This window comes from Bombus pascuorum, chromosome 13, assembly GCF_905332965.1.
Source record: "Bombus pascuorum chromosome 13, iyBomPasc1.1, whole genome shotgun sequence".
In the NCBI taxonomy this organism is placed as follows: Eukaryota; Metazoa; Arthropoda; class Insecta; order Hymenoptera; family Apidae; genus Bombus; species Bombus pascuorum.
The window spans coordinates 5,072,573-5,098,860 of NC_083500.1; the positions used below are offsets into that span (position 1 = coordinate 5,072,573).

Below are 26,288 nucleotides of genomic sequence, written 5' to 3' on the forward strand. Positions count from 1 at the left end.
TTGCAATTAAAACTATTCGAAAAAGTAATAGTATTATTACCATAACCAACCTCATGGCCTGCCAAAAATTAATAAATCAAGTTTTTTCATGTAGTGTACGATAATATAAGGATAAAAAATTCGAAAGATATTTCCGTACAGTAAATAATGTCGTATATAATTGATTATCCTGAATGTTTAACGTATATCGAGCTCTAAACTTTATCTTAATTATAAATAAATCTACAGAACTTTACGTAAAAATGCAGCAGTTTTCATGACGAATCTTAAAAAATAAATTTCGTTATTGTAATGCATTATCAAACCATTGATTCTATTAATTTGTTACGACTATTATACGGAAAAGAGACTAGTTTTGTAAACTATTAAACAAATAAAACGTCCATAAACTAATTTTAACAATATCTCCAAGTTTCGTATGTACAAACGCCTACAAAAGAATTTCTCAAGTTGGTATTTCATTTGATGCATGATTCCAAAGCGGTGTCGTGAAGTTGCAAGCGTATCAAGCGACAAAAAAGGAAGACGCCATTTCCAATATTCAAAATGGAACCTTTCCAATATAAAGTGCATATTGTATAAAATAATAGAGAAGGCAATTTGAAGTATTTATGAAAAAGTAGCTTCATATTACAAAGAGAGGTATTTATTCGATGTGAGGTTATGTTTCACTATAACAAAGTTGAACAAGTATGAACTTGGAGTGGTTTCCGTTTAGCGTAGTGACGTGAAGTTGCTGTTACCGCGTTGCTATTAGTGCATCGTGTGTGCTCGCCTATAGTCGACTAGACTTTCGTGAAGTGCGCATCGTTAGTCCCGTATATAGCGTATACATACAATAGTGTATACAATAGCGTGTACATATAAATGGCGACTGACGAAAAATGGTACTTTACGAAAGAACAGCTAACAAATACGCCGAGCAGAAGATGCGGCATCGATGCAGATAAGGAACTGAGCTACAGGCAGCAGGCAGCGAATTTCATTCAGGATATGGGACAGCGGCTTGTGGTGTATCCTTATAACGAATGCATGTTTAGTTGCGTGTTTCTCAAGCTCCCTTTCCCCCTATCCCCATTGTCGTTTTACGTTTCCTTTATTCTTTCTATCAATTCAAAATCACCCCCAAACTATCATATATGATTACATGAGTGGATTCTCTGCACACATTCATCTTTTAATACTTGAAATTTCGGTATTCACGTGAAATTCCTATCTTGTAAACACGAGTGACGTGCGAAAGAAGAGGTCACGCGTCATGATTACGATTCTCCATATTGAACTTTACTACGTTACCTTTGGTATACGCTGGATTTCGGAATTTTTGTGCTATTCGGTATATTCATATTGATGATAGAATAATGCTAGTCAATAAACGTGCTTATTAGAATTTTAGTATTCAAAAGGAGGACAGAGAATAGGGTCATGGAAAGGTAGCATTGTTTGCCAAGCTATGTTTGACAGTAGTACCAACCAGAACTACAATTTCTGCTTATATTTTTTACGCAGATATATTATTTTTTATATTTTCCATTTATATAAGTATGTACATATATGTATATAAATGCACATGTGTATATATGTGTGTGTGTGCTTAAGATCAAATCGGGATTGGAGGTAGTTCATCAATGCTACACCATAATGCATTGTTGACGTTTCTTTATATCAGTACAAAAAGTAATAGAAGTAATTGACAAAGGTTAAAAAGAGGGCACAATAAAAATTTTGTACAAGTAGTATTCTCCATTCTCAAAATCATGCTGTATCAAAACAATGAAATGTGAACGATTCTATTGCAAACAGATCAGATGCTATTTTGCTTGCATAAAAAGTAATATAGTAAATTTAACATGTACTAACTTATTAACTAGCTATGAAATTTACACTAGTTTTGCATTAAACTTGTACTAATAATACTAGATATTTAATAATACCTTCTATTTTAGAAATATTTTAGCTATATTTTCCCAATGTAGTACGTAGAAATTCTATTTCTATTTCCTATAATATTTTTATGTTTCAGATATATATTTATAAAGATCATAAACACATTAATTATCTTTCCAATTGTGAGAACTTCAACATAGTCTTCATATTATTTGAAATTAAAAGTTTACAAATGTCGAACTCTTTTAAAGACAGTCATATTAGTAAATTGTAGTTTTACTTTTCTGTAGTGCATGTATAATAATATTTATTGCAGGCAAAATACATTAATGATGTCTAATATATAGTGTAATATTTGTTTTTCGTATTATTCTATGTTTTTTATATTGTAACTTGTTCTAAATTCTTCATTTGTATATTTTCCTTTTAGTAAAATAACAAATAATTAAGATATGAAAATTAATAATATAATAGAAAGCATAAATGAAGAAGATCTTAACATAAGTAAATTACAGATGAAAATCAAGAATATGCATCAAAATTATGTGATTTATTTGACCAAGTTTTTCATATTAATGTAATATAGAGATTAAATAAAATTTTTTACATATAATCTGTTGTGCCCTCCATTTTTTAATCTTACCATATAATTTAATAATTTAAAAATTATCATTAAGAACTGTGTTTCAATTATGTTTATTGTTTTAGTAATTTTTATTTATATTTATTATTATGGGAAGTTGAGATACTTTTTAGATATTAAGAGATTATATAAATATGTGGTTAATATTCCAATAAAAAATATTTAATGTAATATATTATTTTTATTATTTTATTTGTTTACATATTAATTCCTAAATAATTTAAATACTATTTTTGTAGTTATTTGAGGTAATTATATAACAATATCTTTATAATAAGATACAAAAGAAGTCAGAAAATTTTTTTTTTTAATGGATTGTAATAAGAACGGTTGTTGTCCATGATTTATGTTGAATAGCACAAATATTCCTGAAATTTGTACAATACATATATAATTTTAATAAATGTAATAAATTAATTATAAATATTATGTATATGTTAATAATACATTATTTATTTGTTATTTTCCTTAATTAGATAAATATAGGTCACAATTATGTATCAACACAGCAATAGTGTATATGCACAGATTTTATGTATTCCACTCGCTGTCACATTTCCACAGGAATGCAATTGCAGCAGCAGCACTATTTTTAGCAGCAAAAGTAGAAGAACAACCACGCAAGTTAGAACATGTTATCAAAATGGCACACATGTGTCTCCACAGAGATCAGCCCCCACCTGATGTCAGATCTGAGGTAAAATAAAAGAGATTAATATCAATAGTAACATGTATGTAGTTAATGATAAATTTAATCATTGCAATGTATTTTGATTTATAGCAATACCTTGAGCAAGCTCAAGATCTGGTGTTCAATGAAAATGTTTTACTACAAACATTGGGGTTTGATGTTGCCATTGATCATCCCCACACACATGTTGTTAGATGTTGTCAACTGGTTAAAGGTATGTAAGTTATGTTTAAAAAGGATTGTATAATATTAATTTACTACATTTACATTTTTTCTATATTTTTTGTGAAGATATTGATTCTGTAATGATAAGCTTAGATGACATTGTAAACTATAAAATATTACAACTTTAGATATTGTTCATAAAATATTTTAGTTAAATGTTTGTATCTTTTTTTTTGCAGCGAGCAAGGACTTAGCCCAGACTTCATACTTCATGGCATCTAACAGGTGGCTACACATTATTTCCTAGTATCACTTACTCTTAGCAGTCTTCTGGTCAAATAGATGCCAGCTGGAGAATATTTCCAAGCTAAGACTGTCAGGCAATAGCCACTGGCGCAACATTCTGACCTATATCTTTCTTAGAAAGCAAAGTAAACGTGGAATAAAGTAGTGCAAATATCTTTGATAAATAATACAATTCTTTGCTTCAAAGGGAACGTTTTTGAATGAATGAATTTGAAATATTATATCAAAGCATGAAAATGAAACAGAAATTTAGTATAGAAAAGTTTACTTTGATTTCATTTACTTTTTTCTTCATTTCTAATGTGAATGTTTTTGTAACTTTTGGGGAGGAATGTTGCGTTGCAGTCGCGGTAATGTCTGATTCTAAAGAGAACGTATGCCAAAGCGAAACGAAGTTTATTTCGTAAACTAAGTTCACGATGAGGATTGCGTAATTGAAGGTAAATGAAATATTCTTAAGGACTGATCGTTTTCTCTTACATTACGGTATATATTGTCCAGTTTTTATTTTTATATTTACATACACTTATTTTTAAGCAGTAGATGCACAAAATAAATTAAGCATGAGTGAAATGAATGTGGAATATATGTCATGACGAGTGAATGTCCAAAAACATTTAATGATAAAAGAAGAATAATTAGCTATACCATTAAATTATATTTTACAATAGTAATCAAATAGTAAAATTATGGTACGGTCATAATCTTACTATAATCCATTCAAATATTATTTAATCAATAATATTTGAGCAGATTGTAATTATGACTAAATAATCAATGTAGATTAAGCCTTAATCTATCTCTGTTGTTACAAAGAAATCATTTTTTAAGATTTATATATTTTTCTTTACTAAGAAATAATTTTTAGCGCAAATTTATAAGATATTTTATTTCCTGAAATAATGTGTTCTCAAACAAAAAAATTTCAGAAATTTTGATAACTTTAGTGTTTAATTTCAAGTCTATATGTAGCATAAGATAACTAAATTAAAATTTTCTCTATCATGGGATTATGTTGGGGCAAACTTCGGTAAATTTGTTACGATACAACAGAGTGTTATAGGGCTTATGTTTATAATTATTATGTAGAAAAACATCGCATATTGCTTTAGCTAATAACATTTGTGTGCAAATTTTTGTGTAGCTCATCACAAAAAATTATCACATTCACATATGCTGTTTTTTTAAACGTTTTGCAAACGTACTCTTTGGAATTACATTACGTTTACGAAAGATATAATTGGAAATATTATTAATTATTTTCAACGAATCGTAAGAAATTCGTCCTGGTTTTATCCCGATATTACCCATGTTTAATGGAACTAGTACTTTGATTTTATAGTACAGTTCTTTTTATGCCCTGGGTTATATTTCGTCAAAAAGAAAAGAAAAAAAGAAGAAAGAAGACGTTGACGAAGAATTCGTCCTCACTGTTCACTGTTCATGAAAGAAATTTATAAGATAATTTTTTCTTTTCAGTTTACATTTAACAACCATGTGTCTGCAGTACAAGCCAACGGTAGTTGCCTGTTTTTGCATTCATCTCGCATGTAAATGGTCTAATTGGGAAGTAAGTATTATTAATATGATTTAGGATTTATTTTAAGGATTGATTTAGGAAGTTTTTGGCTAATTATAATATGATGATTATTTGCTTACAGATACCACAAAGTACGGAAGGGAAGCACTGGTTCTGGTACGTCGACAGAAGCGTGACATCCGAACTATTACAAGAGCTTACAGCAGAATTCCTCCATATATTTGATAAGTGCCCGTCAAGATTGAAAAGGAAAATAATGAGCATATCTGCTAATCAAAGTCCAAGCATTAATCATCCCAGTTTACCGAACTCACCCTTTGTAAGCACTTTTATTAAATATATTATATCATAATATCATATTAAATACTACAGAAGAATTGTTGTCCTACATTAAAGTTAATATAATAAGTTCAATTTATTAGATAATTTTACTCAATGTTTTGTGTAGGATGCGGAACCTCGCAAGGTACAATCTCCTGCAACGACGGCCGATGGTGGACCTACATTCCACGCAAATCGACCTCATCTGGCAGAGAAACAAGAAGAAAAGAAACAGAACGCCCCCGCACCTACGAGGCCTCCTGTAGATTATCGGGAATATCGAGAAAAGAAAGAACGCGAGCGTTTGGAAAGAGAGAAGGCATCAGTTCCAGCATCAGTTACGCAAAGTCATGTGTCGGAAATTAATAAACATCATTCTCATCACCACAAACCTGTATCTAGTACAAATGTGCTGAACAAACATCCGTTGCCTCTTGGACAAAAAACACTTCATCATAATCATCATCATAGACCAGATATAAAAGTTGGACAACCAGTACCTCAGAGGCACTCGAGTAGTACTCAAGCTAGGGAACCAAATCGCGATCCCAATAGACAGAGGTTACAAAGAGAGTATAATTCGAACACTGGTATAAGTAGCAGTAGTAGTAGTAGCGGTAGTGCCCTCCATTCTCACAGTCACGCCGTACCAAAGGAACCAACTTTGGATAATTCTGTAACCGATTCCGTTACTCACAGATCGGATGTTGGATCATTACAAGAACCAACGCCTCATGGGAATATACAGGATAAACTTAGTAACAATAATCATAGTCTGCACAGATTAAGTGGAGTAGAAAGTAAACATCAGGGTCATGATAAAAGAATGTATGATCCAAGGCATAAACCAGTAGAACATAGGAAAGATAGTGAACAAAAGCCATATAAATATCCAGATCCAACTAGAGTTGATCGACAAAGAAAGTCTGATACGTTGGAACAGAGGTGTGAAGAGGTTAGGAAGCTCATTGAAAAGTCAATACCTCCACCTAAACCGACGCTTGACGTACCATATAGTTCAAATACACAGAAGCCGTCGTCACATCATATAAAATACAATCAGTCAGAAAAGTTACAAGTTAGTTCTGGTGCAGTGCCGACCGATGTGAAGCTTAGTACTAGCCAGAGTTCATTTTCACAAGAAAAGTCTCCGAGTAGCTCCGTTTCATTACTTAGTCAAAAATCATTATCTTCGAAGACAATATCCAGTCAACATACAGCTCATGGTGTATCACAGATATTAAAGGACACGATTAAAAATAGTAATTCTCAGTCGTCAAGTTTATCATCGTTGAGTAATCTTGACGACCCAAAAACAGAAAAACGACCACGGCATGATGACACAGACAAAAGTTCGTCCGATATTCAACAGAGTGTGTTACAAACCCCCCCTAGTAAGCCAAAATCGCTATTCAGTCCAGAGAAAGTACCAACGCCTCGGGAATCTCATTCACAGAGGCTTAAGACTAAACAAAAGACGCCTCCTTCGGCTGCAAAAGTTCCTAAACAAGAACGTGTACCAGACACGTCGATAGGTTTTAATTTAGTATCACCTTTCGCAAGTCCACCAGGTTTGCAACAGCAAGAAACACAATCGGTTAAACGATCGGCTAACGATGTTCCTGCAACGTCCCATAAAAGGCATCGTACGTGTAGCACTAGCGAAAGTGGACAGCAAGTGAAAATAAAAATGGATGATACGTCCAGTTTCGAGGCAGTTAAGATGCTCGGTAGAGTACCAGAACTAATACAACCTATTAGAGATAATCCATCGGCGAATGGTAGAGCGACTCAAATCGCAAATGATATGAAACCACCGGAGCTCATTAAACCTTTTGATTCTGAACCAACGATATCACGTTTTAGCACAATACCTACACAGCAACAGATACCATCGAATCAGCAGGGTTTGACGAATGGACTGGATACTAACCTAGTAAAGCAAGAGTCTCAAGAATTTCAAATTAAAAAGGAAACGTATAAAACAGATATACCAATAAAGGCTGAACATCAGATTAAAGGAGAATATTTATCTCCCATGAAATCTGCTCAAAGTATAAGTGCTCTGCTTCAGGAACCTTTAGCACCCATGCCATCGTTATTACAAAATATGCAGCAATTTAGTCAAATACCACCTCAACAGCAAGTTCATCAGGAACAATTTCAACAACAACAGTTGCAACAGCAGCAGCTTCAACATGAGCAACCATCACAACCTCATCAACCATCGATATCTCATTCGATGTTGCTCGCACAGCAGGAACCCGTTCAAAGTCAGTGTCTGCCTCTATCATCGGTTACCGAACCAATGATAGCTTCGACCGTTGATATAAGTGTTCTCTCTGGCCCTGTACAAACAAATACAGAATCCATTCTCTCTGTAACAACATCGACAACTATAACCGTCGCACCCCCTGTAGAAGAAAAGAGATTAGAGCATCACAAGAGCGAAAAGAAAAAAAAGAAGGAGAAGCATAAACATAAAGACAAGGAGAAGAGTAAAGAGAAGCACAAACACAAACATAAAGACAAGGACAAAGAGAAACATCGAGAGAAGGATAAAGAAAAGGGAGAAGAAATTGTGTCTGCTATACCTATCAAAATCACAATTCCTAAAGACAAACTAAATCTCAGCACAGAATCGACAGGAAGCACCGGTGCGAGTACAGTGCCAACTGACAAGAACAAGTCGCCTCAAAACACTAGTATCAAAATCATTATTCCTAAGGAAAGGCTGAAGGGTACGGACAGTGTATCTAGTTCACCGGGTCAATCCGTGGTTCAGGCTCCTCTAAGAATTAAAATCAGAACGGATGGAATCTCGAGGAGTTCCGGCGCGCCCTCGACGACGAGCAGTTCAAGCAGCATCGTTCCAGAGTTCACGAACGAAAGTCGAAAGCGCGATCGTTCTGAAATGAAGGAGAGTCCAACGACTAGTGTTCCGCTAGCGAAGAAGCAATCGCAGGTCTCCTCGGCGGGTTACGGGCAACACCGACTAGGCGAACGGCTGAATGGCAGACACTATAGTTCAGGCAGCAATAACAAGGTACGTGGAGGCGGTAGAGGCGGCCGCCAGTATATCGGGCGTGGTCCACCACCAGCAGGATCGGCGGGCCATTACAGTGCTCCCGGCCAGCGCGACGGCTACTATCAGCAAGACACCTACAATAGTAACAATGCCCGTAATCCGCATCATCCTCATCCATCCTCGGCTCGTGGTGATCCAGGCTACTCGAGGGCTGGCCACGTAAATCAGACCCAACCAGATTCTTATTTTTTTGCTAATTACCCGCCACCCTCGATGTTCAACCCTGCCGGATACATTTACGATCCTGTCATGTACTACTCACAATATCAGCAACAGTACCCGATGTATCCGGCGGGTAACGTCATTATGACACCAGACGGTGCTATCGATACGTCTGTACCGCCACCATCCTTACCACCGAATATGCGACAAAATCAAAGCATGATCTCAGTTCCGTCTGCTCGGCAGGAACCCGAAACACCACCACCGTTACCGAGCGGACCACCTCCCAGTTCCTCGCCACCACCACCTCCACCACCTGAATAACATTCGTACGTAAATCCTGTCTTGTAGTGGACTTTAAAGGTAGCTTCCAAAGTAGCGGTAGTAACTGCAGCCACTTCTTGCTCCATTTTCTTTTATATCAAATGATTGACGGACTGGGAATCGTGGTAGTATAAGTTCAAATTTTGAAAATTTAGATTTAGTCATAGGCGCTTCAACTCCGAAAAGCATTATTCTATCACGAATCATACAAATTTCATAATTCATTAAGTCTTTTTATATTAATAAACACAGAACGATATTTTATGAAAAATACTAGTGAACTGATTTATATCACTATGATTCTCAGTTCTCCAATTGTCTTCTTCCTATTCATTATGTTAGTTGATTTTTTACATACGTTCAATTTTCTCATGCGATATTTTAGAATTTATTTTGCTATACTTAACATTCATTGAATATTCCATTGATTATGTATCATCATTGAATATCTTTGTGTAATTGATATAGAATACCAATTGAAGTATCTTTGTATGAAAGATACAGTAATATCGTAAGTCATAAAAAGGTTTTGAAAGAAAAAATAATGAATGTTATTTGTTTTATGAGAGAAGGCAGTTTGGAGTTTTAGGGGCTGAATAATAGGATGGAAAACGAGGAAAAGAAGTGGCTGGAGATAGAATGAATTTTCGATCTTGAAGGAATACACCTTCACCTTGCCTTTATCCTCTCTGCTCCCTTCCAGTTTGTGAATGGTAGAAGTAGCAGCATGTCGAACGATCTCTATTCCCCTAGTGTTAAAATTTATCATTTCGATCTTTCTACCTTTGTACCTGTAGCGCAGCTCCTTAGAGTAGTTAAATGAGTGTGAGCCCTCATTGAGGAGCAAAAACGGAAAGTTTTCATTTCAATCATTTTATTTTACTCAAGAACACTGAAGAAGTTCTTCAATTACTTTTTTTGTCAAATCAATTAAGAATTATTTGATTATGAGATATTTTCAAGGTAGGTCCTTCAATTTAAGAAAAAAGGAGAATATTTCACGACAATCATTTTCTTTATTGTATATATTTTAAATTATATATAGTAATTATATATTATGGAAGATACAATTCTCAGAACTCTTAGTAATTTTTTGTTTCACGTTAAAATGTCTTTTTTGTCGAAAAAAGAAGGTAGAGACAAGGGGAAAAAGAAAACGTATGTGCACTATAGTATTTAGGTCAGCGACCACAGGCTAGTATGATACACATAGTTGGGGAACTTGCGAGTAGAGTATTTCAATATTGTCGAAAAGGTTGTCGTGAATATTAATGTACGAAACACTGCCAGATCAAAATTCAGAAAGTAACTATGTTTTGCGCTAATGGTCAAATGTCGATAGATAGAGAATGCTAAAAAAAAATCTAGAAAAAAAGGGAGTAACTTCTTTCAGCCTTATTTCTTTTTCTTATTGTGTATGTATCATATTAACTATAACCAATTAGTAAATTTTTTGCGAAACTACTCGATCGAATAAAGCATGAGTTAGTTGAAAAAAAACACAATTCCTTTGCTAGCAAACGATTTCGGAGAAAGGGTGGTGTGCAGAGTGTTGCGTTCATATGAAATCAAATCTTTGCATAAACGGGTAATATGGCTAGAACAACTTACGAGGTTACTTAAAAACTATAAAAAATTTAATAAATTACAAATAAAAATAAAAAAAAATTACAAAGAAGAAATACGAAAAGGAAAAAAGAATTAATGTATAATTGTATGCAGTGAAGTGATTGAGAGTGATCAGAAAAACATAAATGTATTATTAATACGAATTTAAAAGTGTATGTATTTGTAAAGGTACATATAATTTTGTTGAAACTAACATGTGTATTATATCGTCGTTGTTTTTATACGCGGGTAAAATAATATTAACAAAGATTCTTTCCGACTAACCCTTTGCAGTCCGATTTATCTTTTTGTCGTTTCGTGTCAGCTGAAGCTAATATTTGCTAAGCTTTCTGTGCGATACTTTCAATACCATCCCTTTCTTATTCTAGCATTGAACTGAACTCTCCATCGAACATTTTATATGTATATGATTTAAAACATATCTAGAAGAACGAATACAATGCACCACGATATTGTAATTATTATAGCACATTTATTGTTAGATTATCGTAGGATTCGAAAGGAACGCAAAGGGTTATTATCGTGTTGTTCTGCGTGCAATAGGAAGTTGCATTAATTCGGATAGTATGAAAAGAAAAATAATTCTATAATTACGAAAGTTGGAACAAAAACTAAAAAAAGATGCGACTTCTGTATATGACTGTCGTTTGTTAATGTGCGGCGTAGAATGTTGAGCAAGAATTGTGAAATATAATTATGATTATAATAGATGCGATATGAAGTAATGGACTTCGTAGAATTTGCTCTCATTGTTAGTACAGGATAATTATAGATTTATTAATATCGCGATTTTTTTTTTCATTTATCTCTCGTATCCGAATTAGAATACGCGGCCATCATTGAAGTCTGGTCAGAAAATCGCGATTGATAATTTGGTTAAGGTCTGATTTAGATGAGTTGTGCATTATTATTGATATTTTGCTGAGAAGAACTGCTATTCGACAACTTTTATATTTTTGATGATAGAGTGTTGATTAGATCGTAATATCGCTATTTGAAATGTCATTTCTAAGGCTAGAAAGTTTTCTCACAATTTTTAAGGAAATTCGGACGCTATATTGTCTGTGTTCTTTAGAATTATTTCTTAATCTATATTTATCTTTGATGCAGATTGTAGAATCATTTTTTTGTAGATTACAGAAAATTAAATTCTGCTATGTTTTTTCTTATTATTTTTTGCTTGAAAATTTTTACAATTTCTATATCTTTGACTCATTTTTGCATGTAGGACAACTTCTTAATTTGATCATGTTACATGTTACCTATTCTGTCGAATTACTCAGCGTTACTGACCCAAAATCACAATTCATCTATATCGAACCTTAAAAAATCAGAACAACGATGTAACGATAATTCTTTAACCGTACGCAGTTTCCTATTAAAAACCGATCAGCACGTCTTTACATTGTTTACTCGTTTCTTACACATCAATAGTATTTCCAATCAGATATACACGAATGTATAAAGAGAGTGTTTTTACTAACATTTATAGAGTTAAGAGGGTGGCATGCTTATGAGGGTTAACGAGATGGAAACATGCGACGGGATAAAGATATTATTTAGCTTTCCAATTTTTTAGATGTCGATGAAGAGACGATCAGATTTGTTCATGTTAAGTTCTCTGAATCTGAAGAGAGAATTCTTTATTCAGAGTTTAAGCATTACAAAACAAAATGGTCCATCTATTTGTGCGACTACTTACGAACTTTCCTACCTAAGATTTTATTTTTTACGTTCTCTTGTACAATGATTTCAGCTTTGATCACTGAGCGTCTTTAAGTGTATATGTAGATTGTTTTTATATTTATTTGTAATAATCGTAGGCGCGCGTAGACCTTTCTTCTCATTTTTTCTCTCCTATTCAATTCTTAACAATATATGAATAGCATGTTGGACAATATATATATATTATATGTATGTATAATATATATATTATATATGTATATTATATATGTGTATAATATATATCATATCATATGTGTATAGTATAAATATATATATATATATATATATATATATATATATTATATATGTATATATATAAGTAACAAATTAAATATAAAATGGATATTATCTCAGGAATGTATTACAAAAGAATGAGAGATAGTGTGATTAATATATTTAAAAAAGATATATATTATCTATTAAGAATGCGTTTGTATTTACATAAAATATACACGCGCGTATCGTGCAGCCATTGTGACAAACAAAAATTTATCGGGCCACTAAGCGCTGTGGCACCAATCGATGTCCTTGTTGTTATTGTTATAATTATTGTCACAATTAGGACCTAGTATTTTGAATTTACATCATTACATGTATACTATGTGATCACTATGATCGTTGCCTGTTTCTGGACTTCTCAGTGCAAAATTCTGTAGTTTGTTTTATATCTTACTTCTTTAGCGAGACCAGAATGCCTTGTATTTAAAAAACAAAAGAAAAAGAACGTTTAGTTGTAGTTTAAAAGAGAGGAAAAGAATTTAAAAAGGAAAGGAAACTGTGAAGTTTTTTTTAGCGAGTAAATATTTCGCGTGTAAATCGAATGACTTGTGTGTAAAGAGATAAGTACAATGTATAGAAATTTGTACAGCAGAAGAAATTATTTTTCAAAGGCACGTGTATACTTTTAAACTTTATCGTGGGCCTTCGTAGAATATGTTACGAACAAATATCGCGGATGAATTGATCGAGTCAGTACGAATTACTGAATTTTGTTAGGTCGTATTGTAAAACGATATATATATATATATAATTTAATTTAGGGGAAAAAGATAAAAAAGAAGAACAGAAAAAAGAAGACAAGAAACATTCAGGAAGAATGTGCGCAAAAATTTCAATTTTATTATACTTTAAATACTGATATTATATGTAAATGTTTTATTTTCCAAAATTTTCTCCTTCGATTATTATTAATCGCAATCAACGCATGAATTTCACCGTGCAATTTAGTGCTTTATCGGTAACGACTATGATTGTACGAATATTAAATATATTTTTACTTTGATTATGAAAATTTAGTGTCTTATTTGAACAATCACATTGATGCTTTGTTCTTCCTGAATATGTTTTAAAGCATCAAATGGAAAGAACAAGAACCTCTTAGACCTAGCCTTTAATCCAACGATAATAAATGTGATCCAAAACAACACTGTAAACGAAAAAAGAAAAAAAAATGAAAACGCAGAATTCGCAGGATCTATGTGTGATGCCTAAACAAAAAAACTGAAAGAATCAAAGAAGAAAAAAGAGATCACTAGTGAGAAACTGCGAGAAAATCAACAGGATCGGCCTACCTAAAAAAATTGTGCAATTGTACAAGTCGTATAAAGACAAAATAATTGCTAAGGTAAATTATATAGGTTTTGTACTCTCCGATAGTAAGAAATTGAAAGAGAGTTATCTATATATATATATTAATATAATAGTAATAACGATATACGAGTATATGTACACATATACTATGATACATGATGCTGCGCATGTATATACATGCATATATGAATATATCTTAGATATAATAATCGCACACCATATATCGCCGCATCTTCTTTGTGTACTAACATTATATCACAGCTATCAGTATGTAATACGATTATTATCATGCGTAAAAGTTCTCCATTTTTATATGCTATCATACGTGGAAATTAATGGTATTTCTAGTATATAAGAGACACGTCAAAAATATCTCGATACACAGAACATGTTACTTAATTTTTATCTCGCTTGGTGGAGGGTACTTGTAATGTTTGCCTACAGATTATCGTCGAAACGTCGATGCTATTGTTATCGTTGTTTATATTTGAGTGTATTGTGTGTGCGTGTAATTTTGCATGAGCATGCACGCAGTACCAAGCTTCTTGTGTTGTATGCATGTATTCAGTTCTTCTTTTTTTTTCTTTCGAGATTATGCTCTAATTTGCATTTCATTTAATTCTCACAGATAGCAAGTTAAATTTGGAGGGGAGGGGGTGATAAAATGGGTGCGATCTATTAGCAATACTATGACATTTACTTGGCTTTATTACACATTTTTATTTGCCCTTTTTGAATATACATAATATTCATTCGCATTCCGTATAGAAGCTTTAATATCATTCGTTCATGAAGTCACTTGATGTTTCTCGATTTAATTCTCAGTTAGTCACATCCATAAAATTGGAATTCATTTGCGTCTTTTTTTAAAAACAGTAATTAGGATTCATAATTATTTTAACTGAATACCTGTAACTCATCCATATAGCTATATGAACATTTATCACGTGTCTGAAACATGCATCGAGGAATACGTGTTCATTCATTAATTCCTAAATTATTCGTCGCCACGAAAAATGTAATTGCAATCGATACCGTTTAATCAACATATCTAATTAATATTAATTCCTTTTAATTCAATTTCTATAATAGGCTAACGCAAATTAGCGTATTCCTCATCTGTTTCTTTTATGATCGACAAGAAAAGAAAAAAAAAAAAAATAACGGAAAGGAATTACAGCGTTTAATGATCAAAATCAAATCAAAAAACCAACAACATCAAATAATTCTGAAACATTCTACCAAGAAAATAGAGAATTTACTTGATTTTATTTCGACGAAACTGGATAAATATCGACCAATTTATTATTAGTGTTTTAAACAATTTCTTTTGAGGTATTATAAAAGGATTGGAGTACCACAGTTCTCTTTGTATTTTCAGGAGAAACACACATCTAGCCATCACAAAAGTTCCAGCAAGCTATCACAATCTCAGCAGTCTCACACGTCGTAGTATCTGGACATCAGTAGAAGAGGATGTCGATAAAAGTCTCTTCAGGAAGTGCTCCGAAGTGACCTGATTGATATCCATCCTGAAAGGGGAAAATTCACCTCGTTTTGCTTCTTCGTCCTTGAAACTGCGTTGAGATTCCAAAGCAATGCAGCTTTCATCGTCGTCCTCGTTTCTCACAGTCGTCCCAGATGATCAAGAGGAGAATAGATCTTCGTTAGCTGTCTGCTTCATCCGTTGCAGCATTCTATCCAAAGTTTACGATAAGAAGGGAATAATTCTTATAACAGTTCTTCGTATATGGCTGCATCGAAGATGAGAATTCACAAAAAGACGCAAGCTTGACGCCTTAACGTTAGCCAAAGTTTAACGTAAATCGATCAGCGATTTATGCTTTCGACTAGAGAAAAGAACGAAAAACTAAAATGAAAGGGAAATAATTAATCTTACTCAGGTCAAATTAAATATGCAGTAAGTTAAGGAGAAAGGGAATTTCACTTCGTCCTTGATCATTGGATTACGCGATTTTCATTTTACTTGCGATCTCTACAACGTCGCTTTTTATTCTTTCCTTTTTCCCTTCTTTTTTCTACTATCTTGTAGAAATATAAGACGAATTCTTTTAATTCTCGATGTGCAAATAATCGAAAGAATACGTCTTATGATAACATAGCCCTCAGGATCGATCTCAGATTCCCAATTTTTTATAACAAATATCGTATCGATATTTTGCATCTATCGTACGAAAACGAGTATTATATCGTTCACGATATTTAAATTTAATCGTTAGTTGCTACGATCATCTTCATTTTTTCATAGAAACATATATCGTTCATTAGAACTGATGAATGATATGATATTTTGAATCATGAGCCTATACAATGTAAGTCGAACTTGTGATTTCGTTTCGAGGGCTAAATAATACCTTTTCCCAACTTTCCATTTGTTATTCCATTCAACTGCCATGTTTTTATTTGCATCGAAGAACGCGAGACAATGCATCGTAAATTTCACAACTATCAAATTAATCGTCGATCGATTCGTTAGACAGGGAGGGACGTGATTAAACAGATTTGAAGTTCGAATAAACCGGATATAGAATAATCTTTATACGTTTTACATTTTAGGTAACAAGTTTTTCTTTACTGTTCAGTGAATTCCGGATCACGAATGCTTTGTGCGACGTTCTTATCGATGTAGCGAAAGGACTTTATTATTCAATAGTACACTTTCATTATCATTGTTTCAGTTGATCATTTCAGTTTTGTTACGTTCACGATGCATTTAACAAAGTTTCGTTTCTTACCGCATCTTCATACTATTTTTTTCTTTCTTTTCCTTGAATCAATCAAGATCTTAGAGTAAATGTTCCGTTTCAATGATCAAAACGTAGAACGCCGTAGCTCCATAGATGTTAATGGTACAAATTGTACATATTTTTAGTATCCCATCTCCATCGATTGTTCTTTAAAGATGAATTTTCTACAGGTTCGAATGTCCCTAAGAAACGAATCGTTTGTGCGAAGCGGTGAGCATGCACACTGAAAGAAAAACTTGGTCCATGTCCAATGATATTTATTCGTGCCGTTTTGTTATGTACATAGCCGAAAAAAACCGCATAATATAGTAAGTAATTCGAATTATACTATCGCCACTTAGCATAAAGGACTATAGATAAACGATTAATATTATTGTCAGACTGTAAATAAAATTATTTTGTATGCCAAAATAAACCAAATGAATGACTCGACACACTACGGTTATACAATCGCGTTACACCACACAATGTAAGAAATATTAAAATGAAAAAAAATACAGAGTAATGGTACAAGTTGCAGTACGCGCAATGGTAATACACGAAAGATTCCATTAATTATCTTCACTCGTTCAAAAGATAAAGGAACCATGCGTATATTTAGTGAACACACAGTTAATACTCGACTCTATTCTCTGTAGGTATTATTTTTTAAGAGAAATCGATAATAGAATTATATTATCAAATATATTTGCGAACGGCCGTGCGTACTGTATCGATTTAAAAAAAAAGAAAAATGTTATGACTAATTTTCACGCGTATTTCATACCCGAGCATTTGTTGCGTTATCTTAAAAACGAGCAGCTATAGTAATAATAATATTAATATCAATTAACATTTAAATAATGGTAATTATAATAACACGACACATTGATAATTGTAAACAATATGAACGCAAAACGGTGATCCACCTCTGTCGTTTGTGAATTTTTGAAACAATTCACGCATAACCATTTCTTCATCGTTCTTCTTTTATTGTGCATATCGAAGATTGCACTCCGAGTTCGAAAACGTGTACGGAGAAAAACATGTATTTATTGATTATAAATGATAAGCCGATCAGATGTAAACTTAGATTCGTGAATCGTATTTCAACTATTGTCAAATATGCCTTTGACACGTTCGGTCAACGAGACAAAAGAGAGAGAAAGAAAAACAAAATTGTATGTTAGCAATAAATGTTCTAAGACGATTTTCGGCGCGATAAAATATCACTCGCTTCGTCGTTCGTCGAATAATATTGTAAGAATATTTTTCATTCTTATTACACGATAGGTAAGAATGACGAACCTATTTTATCGTGTCGACTTTAATCCATAGCCGAGAGTAATTCAAAGTTCTATTTATAGAGTATTACAATTATACACAGTTTACGTATACGTTATTGCCTCTTAAAGAGAGCGTTCGCACCGAGATCATTTTCTTCTCATTTGTAGCACGTTTCTCCTTCTAATCCTTAAGAGAAGAATAGATGAAATTTTTAGTATTCTCTTGGCTGTGTGGTACAAAAACGACGTTTATTGCTAATTGTTTCCAGTTCAGCGAATAACGCGTAATTATTGTAACGCAACTGTTTCGCCATTTACTAAGATTGAATTACAGAGCGAAACAGAGAACAAGTGAGAGAGAAAAGGAAAACAATTGATCATGTAGAATTTCGAATGAAATAACGTCGGAACGCACGGCATTGTTTTATCGACTAAATAATTTGTTTGTCGATCGAATTTTTTCGAAGAGCGAAACGGGCTTGTTTGAAAATTGTTAGATTAAATTTAGCTATAAATCTTCGATTAGGAAGAAAAATACTACGTTTCTTTAGAGAACAGGTTGCTTCCGTTTCTTTCTTCGAAGAAGGAGAGTAAATAAAATGAAAAAAAGAACATATACAAGTTCGATCGATGTAAAAGATGGAGAATTTTTTTAAAAGGACGAACGGGAGATAACCGAAGAATAAAATACCGTGTCCGCAATGTAAATAAATTTATTCTTAAGGACTTGAACAGAAACGACGATTCGTGGAGAGTGTATACTTATTATTATTATTATTATCATCGTTTGCAAGTCGTGCATTTGTATTTCACGCGTATGCCGAGGAGCTTGCGTATCGTGGATACACGCTCGATCCGGGAATCTTTAGTCGTGAGAAAGTTCCTTCTTAAAATTAGAAATAATTTCGCACTTAAAAAAGATTAAAGAAAAACCGAATTACAAAATTATAAAAAGTTGATTTCATAATAGGACACATACTGACATTATTAGATATACCTTCTTTTTCAAACGAATTTGCCTTTTAATTATGGTGGGTGTTTATATTTTTTCAAATTAAGAGTGCAATTATTATTTCATACTAAGAACTACTCATATATGTTGGACAAATATATATATTGTGTGTATATATATATGTGTGTGTATATATATATATATATATATATATATATATATATATATATATATGTGTGTATTTCTTTATTTTTCTTTTTTAAGAACAATGCTTTCAAAGAAAAATAAGAAAAATCATTATTTCCTCTCTCATGACTGATGATTTTCGCGACCCGAGTTAAGCTTGCCTAGTTTCAGGCGGCGTTAAAAAGTTATCCTTAATAAAGAGAGAAGCAAAAGAATGATTAAAACAACTATCTTTGTGTTCTTTATTATTTCTCCCTTTTATGCGTGGCCAATGAAAATTGGAACTTTGTTATTTCATTCAGAATCAATTTCCATATGTGTACAGTTCATGAAAGGTAAGTATTAATATATATAGTACATATACTAAAGGACCGAAAAAAAATTAAAGTATTTTTGTTCAGTATTAAATGAAGCTTTTCAATTTTATATTAATTCTTTAGTAATATTAAATAATAAGTTTCAAATCGGTACTTAGATTTCTGCAAAAGTATTTCTTTTTGAAATGAGATCTATATTCATACGAAGAAATCGATTCGTTTTAGTACGAGATTCATATCGATACGAAGAGATCGATTTCTGACATTTCGATACAATTCATTAAAACTCGTACAGCGGTATAAATAGGTATCGATGTATCAATGCAATATCAGTATCAGTCTGATTACTACTATGTACTTTCAGCTTTTAAATTTCTGACTTTAAAAAGTAGATTTTATCTGTATATTATTCATTTATGGTTGAAAAAGTATATATAATTCAAACTACAGTTACTCTACAAATTTCAACGAGAATACATCACCTTTAATTGACATTTCTGTCAACAACACAGGTATGTAGCCCCAATATAAAAAAATTTAACATTCTTCAACGTAATAGAGATTATGATCATTTTTTATGATTTACTATAAAATTCTTTTGTATTATTAACTGCATTATTAATCTGATCAATTAATTAAGATGATACAATGATTCATAATTTACAAGTTCACATCTCTTTCATAGTTAAGTATATTCATTTTATAAATGTTTTCATAATTTAATCAAACCATCTTTGTTGATTTTAGAAATGAGTCATATTAGGAGCCTACGTCATACTATGTCTTGTTTAAATATTTGGAAATTGAAAAGACAGATATTAATCAAGAATGGATATAGAGATATTCATCATTCGTTAGTATTGTTATTTATAAAAGCAGGATCTAACTTAGATATGTTAAAAATTTCACAATCATGTCAATATTAATGTTAATGAAAAATGCTTCAGGTGTAAAGTATTGGTAGTGGGTGGTGGTACTGGAGGTTGCAGCATGGCTGCAAAATTCGCTGATACATTTAAAGACCAAGTTGTTATAATAGAACCAAATGAAGTAAAACATTTTTGTCAAATTTTTATTTCAATAATAAAAATATTGAATATTTTTATAATTAAATAAAGTATTTTATGGTATATAAATAATGCAGAATAATATTTTCTAGATACATTATTATCAACCAATGTTTACTTTGATCGGCGGTGGCATAAGATCTTTTGAACATTCAAAAAAGTTAATGAAAGATATTTTACCAAAGAATGCAAAGTGGTTTCAAGAAAATGTAATGAGTTTTGAACCACCACATAATCAAGTGACAATGAGCAATGGAGATACTGTTCAATATGAAATCATGATCATTGCAATGGGTTTGCAATTATATTGGGAAAAAGTTAGGTTGGACAAAATATTTTACGCTTTTTAACTAATAAATAAAAAAGTTAATTTTTTGTTTTATACATATATAGATACCAGGTTTAATAGAAAGTCTTAAAGATAATATGTCAGGTGTTTGCTCAATTTATGGACCTGAGACTGTTATAAATGTATTTCCAAAAATTACAAGAACCAAGGGTGGTACTGCAATATTTACTTTTCCAAACAGTCCTGTTAAGTGTCCTGGAGCACCTCAAAAGATTGCATATATTGCAGAAGAGTATTTTCGAAATGTAAATAATTATAATATCTTTTAAATCTCAGTGTGCATATGTTCATATTTATTTTTTTTCCAAAGCAAAAAGTACGCGATAATGTAAAGGTTGTGTATAACACTGCTTTACCAGTTATATTTGGAGTTAAAAAATATGCTGATGCTCTTTGGGATGTTTGCAAAAGAAGGAATATTACTGTAAATGTTCAAACTAATCTGATAAAGATAGATCCAGCTACAGAAGAAGCTGTATTTCAAAAATTAGATGGATCAAATGAAACGTTTGTTGAAAAAGTATACCTTTATTTTTTATATAAAGTGAGGTTATATATGTGTGTAATATATAATTACAATTTACAATATCTTTCCGTTTAGTATTCATTACTTCATGTATGTCCACCAATGGGCCCACCTGATGTTTTGAAGAAACATCCTTCATTAACAAACGAAGTAGGATTTTTGTCAGTTGATCCTAAAACTCTACGTCACACAAAGTACTCGAACATATACGGAATCGGAGATTGTATTAGCGCACCAAACTCTAAAACTATGGCAGCAATAGGTACTGTATCATTCTTTAATAATTGTTGAACTATAGTTTATTTCAGATTTTTATTTTCACAGCTGCTCAGGGAAAAGTATTGTATAAAAACATTATGGATGACTTGGCTGGTAAACCAATGATTATGGCCTACAATGGTTATTCATCCTGTCCTTTAGTTACTGGTTATAACAAGTGTATTTTGGCAGAATTTGATTATAATTTGCAACCATTGGAAACATTTCCCGTAAATCAAGGTCGAGAATACTATTTCACGTTTATACTAAAAGCCTACGTATTCCCGCTTTTATATTGGACCTTAATGATTCGGTAAATTTGTTGTAAATGTGGAATAAGTTTGCGATTTCTGCATGGAAAAAGTATAGACCTTCATAAATTATTCTAATTTACAGCGGAAAATGGGATGGACCTGAATTTTTCAGGAAATATTCAAATGTGATAAAAAAGAAGGAAGTAGCTAAAATTTAAATAGTATTTCGATAAATATTTAAATCTTAATGTATAATATTTAAAAATATCTATACATAATAATAAATTATAATATATATAATGAAGATATATTATATACTTTGCAACATAATCATTTTATAAAATTATGTAAAGATTGTAAATAATGAATTTACATATATGTGTAATTTAATTGGTTTCTGTATATTAATTTTGTTTAATTTTGATTTTCATATAAATGAAATTTTTTTTTATATCTACTAAGTTATTTACAACCAATTCCTTTATTAGTTTGCAATCAGATTATAAGCAAATGCGAAGTAGGTATAGGAACTAAAATTAAAGAGTTGTAACACGTAGTAAGGATACTTGCCTAGAAACGAAAAATTTTACAATTAGTTTAACCTATTCGGCGATTGAATTAATTGGCTGGAAAACAGCACGATTTACGTAGTAGTAATAGTAGTAGTAGTGTAGTCAGTGACACGTCAAGCTTGACGTAAACATGGATGGTCAGCTATCGGTAGGTTTCTTAATGCGTATTCTACATTTTTTTATATAGATTTGGTAGCAAAGTGCGCTTCTTGTTAATATATTCTTGATATAAGTATTGTCTCGTGCAATCGTAATCATGAATCGTGCTGGATCATCGAAAGTTGTACAACATAACCTCTCTCCAATGCTTCGGAGTGACCAGGATCGCGAATTTCAGCAACGCGTATGATTTCTACTGATTTTAAGTTTGCTTTCCGTATCTGTCCCCATTTATTAAAGATGATTAAATTAGAGTGTTTTCTAACCTCTTTTAATGCAGTGTAACACTGCGTAACATGTGCAATTATTAAACGAAATTGTATTTGAATCCTATATGGGTGCATACATGAGAAAGATTTTTTAATAAGTTATGATTTAGCAAGATATTTTTACACATATATATTGTATATTTATAGGAACCAACACTTTATACCGTCAAGGGTATGGCCATTCTGGACAATGATGGTAACAGAATATTAGCTAAATATTATGATAAAAATATATTTCCTACATCGAAGGAACAAAAGACATTTGAAAAAAATCTTTTCAACAAAACGCACAGAGCAAATGCAGAAATTATAATGCTGGATGGTTTAACATGTGTTTATAGAAGTAACGTAGATTTATTCTTTTATGTTATGGGAAGTTCTCATGAAAATGAGGTATGTGCAAACCTTAAACTTTCGGTTATATTAGCAATAGAAGATATTGTCATATTTTAATTCTTGAATTTTATTTTAGCTGATCTTAATGAGTGTATTAAATTGTTTATATGATTCAGTGAGTCAAATTTTAAGAAAAAATGTTGAAAGAAAAGCTGTTTTAGACAGCTTAGACATAGTCATGTTAGCAATGGATGAAATTTGTGATGGAGGGTAAATAAAAGTATTTAAACAATATGCTAACATTAATAAAAAGAGAAATAAAAATTCGAAACTTTTTAGAATTATTCTTGATGCTGATGCCTCGAGCGTGGTTCAAAGGGTGGCATTAAGAACAGATGATATCCCACTTGGGGAACAAACAGTCGCACAGGTAATATTTAATATTCGGTATAAAATATTTAACTGATTTAATGGCATAACAAAGTTTATGTCCATTTACCACATAGAAACATTTTCGATTTTTTTATTTTGTGTTCATGCATCATTCTACATTCTTCGCATAGTCTCTGATTGTAAGTTTTTGTGATTCTGAAATGCAGAATTATCAACAATCTTTCATAGGATTTTCATTTGTGTCATTAAATATTTTGTTTTTGTTCTAGGTTTTACAATCTGCGAAAGAACAACTCAAGTGGTCTTTACTAAAATAAGATTTATATACAGAAAATTATATTAAATACCTAAAGTTGTTACTTTAAAATATAAAAATTGTATGAACCTGTAATGTTTAAATATTAAAGAACAGCAAATTCTTTATTAGATATTTTGTAAATTCCGTATTTCAGTTATATTATCATTTGTTTAGAGAAACAATTAAATATTTTGTATTAAATTCATAAATTATAGTATTTATTTATACGATTTATAATGGAAACTATGTATTAATATCAATATGTTCAGTATTATCATTATATTCTTCATTTAGTACTTATTTTGTATGTTGCATCCTGATGCATATTAAAGAAAAAAATAGTTTCTAAATTACTGTTTTTTAAGAGCATGCATTCCTTTGAAATGTTACATGTTACACACATCGCACATGAGCGTAATATTAGAAGCCTTCTTCTTCATTCTACACTCCTAATGCATTCGTTTAACTTTGTTCTGGAATAAACGAATACCGACATACAGTTTCATTAGTAGTTGTAATAGAAGCAACGATTTATAGCATATATAAAATAATTACTTTTATAAATCATTAAGTAATGTTTAATAATGTTCAATTAGCAGATGGCGAAAATTAAAAATTAGGTCTCTCAGCTCGTAAGCAAAGTTTTTTAACATTTAAGAGTTTAAAGGAAAACCTAGGACCTAAGGAATAATTCGAGATTAATATAATATGTAATTAGAATAATTTGTCTAACAATTCTTCCTGGTCTTAGTCATACATAATTGGTTATAACAGTGTTTCTGTCGATTAATTAAAATTTGTAAATTTTTATACACACATTTCGTACGTTAAAAGGAATATAAAAAGAAAGCTAAGGAGCTAATTCAAAATACGCAATCATAAAAGTTTGCAAATTAATCTTTTTAATTGCTGTTTTTTATTAATGAAAATTTGTTCAATTTATGAATAGTGAAACGCTATCTTAATGCAGCGATGAAAAGTGGAACTAATCGCTATTGCTATCGTTCTAACACATTATTGCCCTCTTTGTTTAATACTAGACATGTCTTTTTCGCACACTATCGCCCCACTTCGTCTACGGACAAGTCATATGCTGTCATCTATCTTTACATACTCTAAGTTGCAGTTCCTCCATTATCGGATAGATAGCAGCACATAGCTCGTCCGATATTCGTTCCAGAGCAAGAAGCGAGTTTGTCTTTGGACGAGTCATGTGCTGCTATCTATCTAAGATCAAAGAAACTGCAATTTAGAGTATGTATAGCTAGATGGCAGCATGTGACTTATCCGTAGTCAAAGAGGGGCGATAGTGTACGACAAAGACATACGTCTAGTGTTAAACAAGGAGAGCAATAGTTTGTGATAGACACCCATAGCGATTAGTTCAATTTTTCATAGCTACTGGTGATAGTGTTTCATATCTTAGAAATCGAACAAATTGTCATTAACAAAAAAAGCTAATGAAGAGGATTAATTTGCGCAGTTTCATGCTTGCATTTTTCAAATTTGATCCTCAAGTTTCTTTCCACGTTTCCTTTAATTTATGAAATGCATATTTACAAGTTCTATTCAATAGAGGAAAGCATTAACTGAAACAATATTTAATTCATCGTAAACCAAGCTTGCAACTTGAGTCTAGATCGTACTTGGACCTACCTATAAGATATAATAATTTGGAAATACATGCGTTTATATACAATGCAATTTCGATTTCCTCGAAGAAGTTATCAAGATGACTTTTACCAGACTCCTCTTCTTTCTTTTGTTATTACCGCCATCTTGAGATCGTTTGAATTACAATTCTTCTCGAACCTTACCTTCCATAGTGGCGAAAATAATTTATACGTTAGAGTTGAAATCAATGCGTACATGTAATATGTATGTTCGCATACATATATATACAGTACATATAGACACGTACATATAGTTAGCAGACGTCAACCTCCTCGTTCGTTTTATGATCCTAATACGAAATCGTGTTTTAAGTTAAGAAAAATGAGTGACAGCGGATCTTATTGTCCGTATACCTATGTCACTTACACAAACGCGTCAATTCCTATGAATCTTTCGAGTCGCACGCAAACAATCAGAAATACAAAAAAATACGGTTATAGAAATCGAACGAAACAAATGTCCAGTCAATTTAAAAGAAATATAATTCTTCTTATAATTAGGAAAATCAATTTTTCTGATAATTCCAAAGTTTAGAGATTTGCGCGTTGTTTTAACTCATTTGAAGGGTAAAAGG

General features: G+C 31.9%; 3 protein-coding genes and 1 long non-coding RNA gene across 7 annotated transcripts; 3 read left to right on the forward strand and 1 right to left on the reverse strand.

Annotated features, from left to right (window-relative positions):
* The first annotated feature begins 791 nt into the window (after window positions 1-791).
* LOC132913771 (cyclin-T) lies at window positions 792-13,251 on the forward strand. Of its 2 annotated transcripts, XM_060972304.1 has the most exons (7): window positions 792-1,013; window positions 3,017-3,227; window positions 3,312-3,435; window positions 3,626-3,671; window positions 5,172-5,262; window positions 5,354-5,551; window positions 5,681-13,251. In XM_060972304.1, the coding sequence occupies exons 1-7, from the start codon at window positions 868-870 to the stop codon at window positions 9,125-9,127; spliced, it is 4,263 nt and encodes a 1,420-aa protein (XP_060828287.1). In that variant the 5' UTR covers window positions 792-867; the 3' UTR covers window positions 9,128-13,251. The 2 variants fall into 2 exon arrangements, with proteins under 2 accessions (XP_060828287.1, XP_060828288.1); XM_060972305.1 differs by lacking the exons at window positions 792-1,013; window positions 3,017-3,227; window positions 3,312-3,435; window positions 3,626-3,671 and adding an exon at window positions 3,678-4,132.
* A 6,616-nt stretch (window positions 13,252-19,867) lies between these two features.
* Window positions 19,868-22,317, forward strand: LOC132913752 (sulfide:quinone oxidoreductase, mitochondrial). The gene is made up of 9 exons (XM_060972283.1): window positions 19,868-20,071; window positions 20,307-20,412; window positions 20,507-20,609; window positions 20,719-20,943; window positions 21,020-21,220; window positions 21,286-21,495; window positions 21,577-21,763; window positions 21,826-22,072; window positions 22,156-22,317. The coding sequence occupies exons 2-9, from the start codon at window positions 20,309-20,311 to the stop codon at window positions 22,229-22,231; spliced, it is 1,353 nt and encodes a 450-aa protein (XP_060828266.1). The 5' UTR covers window positions 19,868-20,071; window positions 20,307-20,308; the 3' UTR covers window positions 22,232-22,317.
* A 278-nt stretch (window positions 22,318-22,595) lies between these two features.
* On the forward strand, window positions 22,596-24,170 carry LOC132913753 (coatomer subunit zeta-1). Of its 3 annotated transcripts, none has more exons than XM_060972285.1 (5): window positions 22,596-22,733; window positions 23,161-23,406; window positions 23,486-23,619; window positions 23,689-23,779; window positions 24,012-24,170. In XM_060972285.1, the coding sequence occupies exons 1-5, from the start codon at window positions 22,716-22,718 to the stop codon at window positions 24,057-24,059; spliced, it is 537 nt and encodes a 178-aa protein (XP_060828268.1). In that variant the 5' UTR covers window positions 22,596-22,715; the 3' UTR covers window positions 24,060-24,170. The 3 variants fall into 3 exon arrangements, with proteins under 3 accessions (XP_060828268.1, XP_060828267.1, XP_060828269.1); XM_060972284.1 differs by lacking the exon at window positions 22,596-22,733 and adding an exon at window positions 22,754-22,928; XM_060972286.1 differs by lacking the exon at window positions 22,596-22,733 and adding an exon at window positions 22,936-23,044.
* A 59-nt stretch (window positions 24,171-24,229) lies between these two features.
* Window positions 24,230-25,899, reverse strand: LOC132913754 (uncharacterized). Its single transcript, XR_009659437.1, has 2 exons — window positions 25,601-25,899; window positions 24,230-24,513 (listed from the first exon to the last, which is right to left on the reverse strand). It is a non-coding gene; the product is annotated as an uncharacterized LOC132913754 (long non-coding RNA).
* Window positions 25,900-26,288: the final 389 nt, after the last annotated feature.

Bases quoted from the DNA above. Each gene is read 5' to 3' on its own strand.
- LOC132913771 (XM_060972304.1), top strand. From the start codon at position 868: ATGGCGACTGACGAAAAATGGTACTTTACGAAAGAACAGCTAACAAAT. The intron at 5,263-5,353 runs GTAAGTATTATT...ATTTGCTTACAG, and splicing joins GTAAATGGTCTAATTGGGAA to ATACCACAAAGTACGGAAGG. The intron at 5,552-5,680 runs GTAAGCACTTTT...TGTTTTGTGTAG, and splicing joins GTTTACCGAACTCACCCTTT to GATGCGGAACCTCGCAAGGT.
- LOC132913752 (XM_060972283.1), top strand. From the start codon at position 20,309: ATGAGTCATATTAGGAGCCTACGTCATACTATGTCTTGTTTAAATATT. The intron at 20,413-20,506 runs GTTAGTATTGTT...AAAATGCTTCAG, and splicing joins TATAGAGATATTCATCATTC to GTGTAAAGTATTGGTAGTGG. The intron at 21,496-21,576 runs GTATACCTTTAT...CTTTCCGTTTAG, and splicing joins ATGAAACGTTTGTTGAAAAA to TATTCATTACTTCATGTATG.
- LOC132913753 (XM_060972284.1), top strand. From the start codon at position 22,842: ATGAATCGTGCTGGATCATCGAAAGTTGTACAACATAACCTCTCTCCA. The intron at 23,407-23,485 runs GTATGTGCAAAC...ATTTTATTTTAG, and splicing joins GAAGTTCTCATGAAAATGAG to CTGATCTTAATGAGTGTATT. The intron at 23,620-23,688 runs GTAAATAAAAGT...GAAACTTTTTAG, and splicing joins GATGAAATTTGTGATGGAGG to AATTATTCTTGATGCTGATG.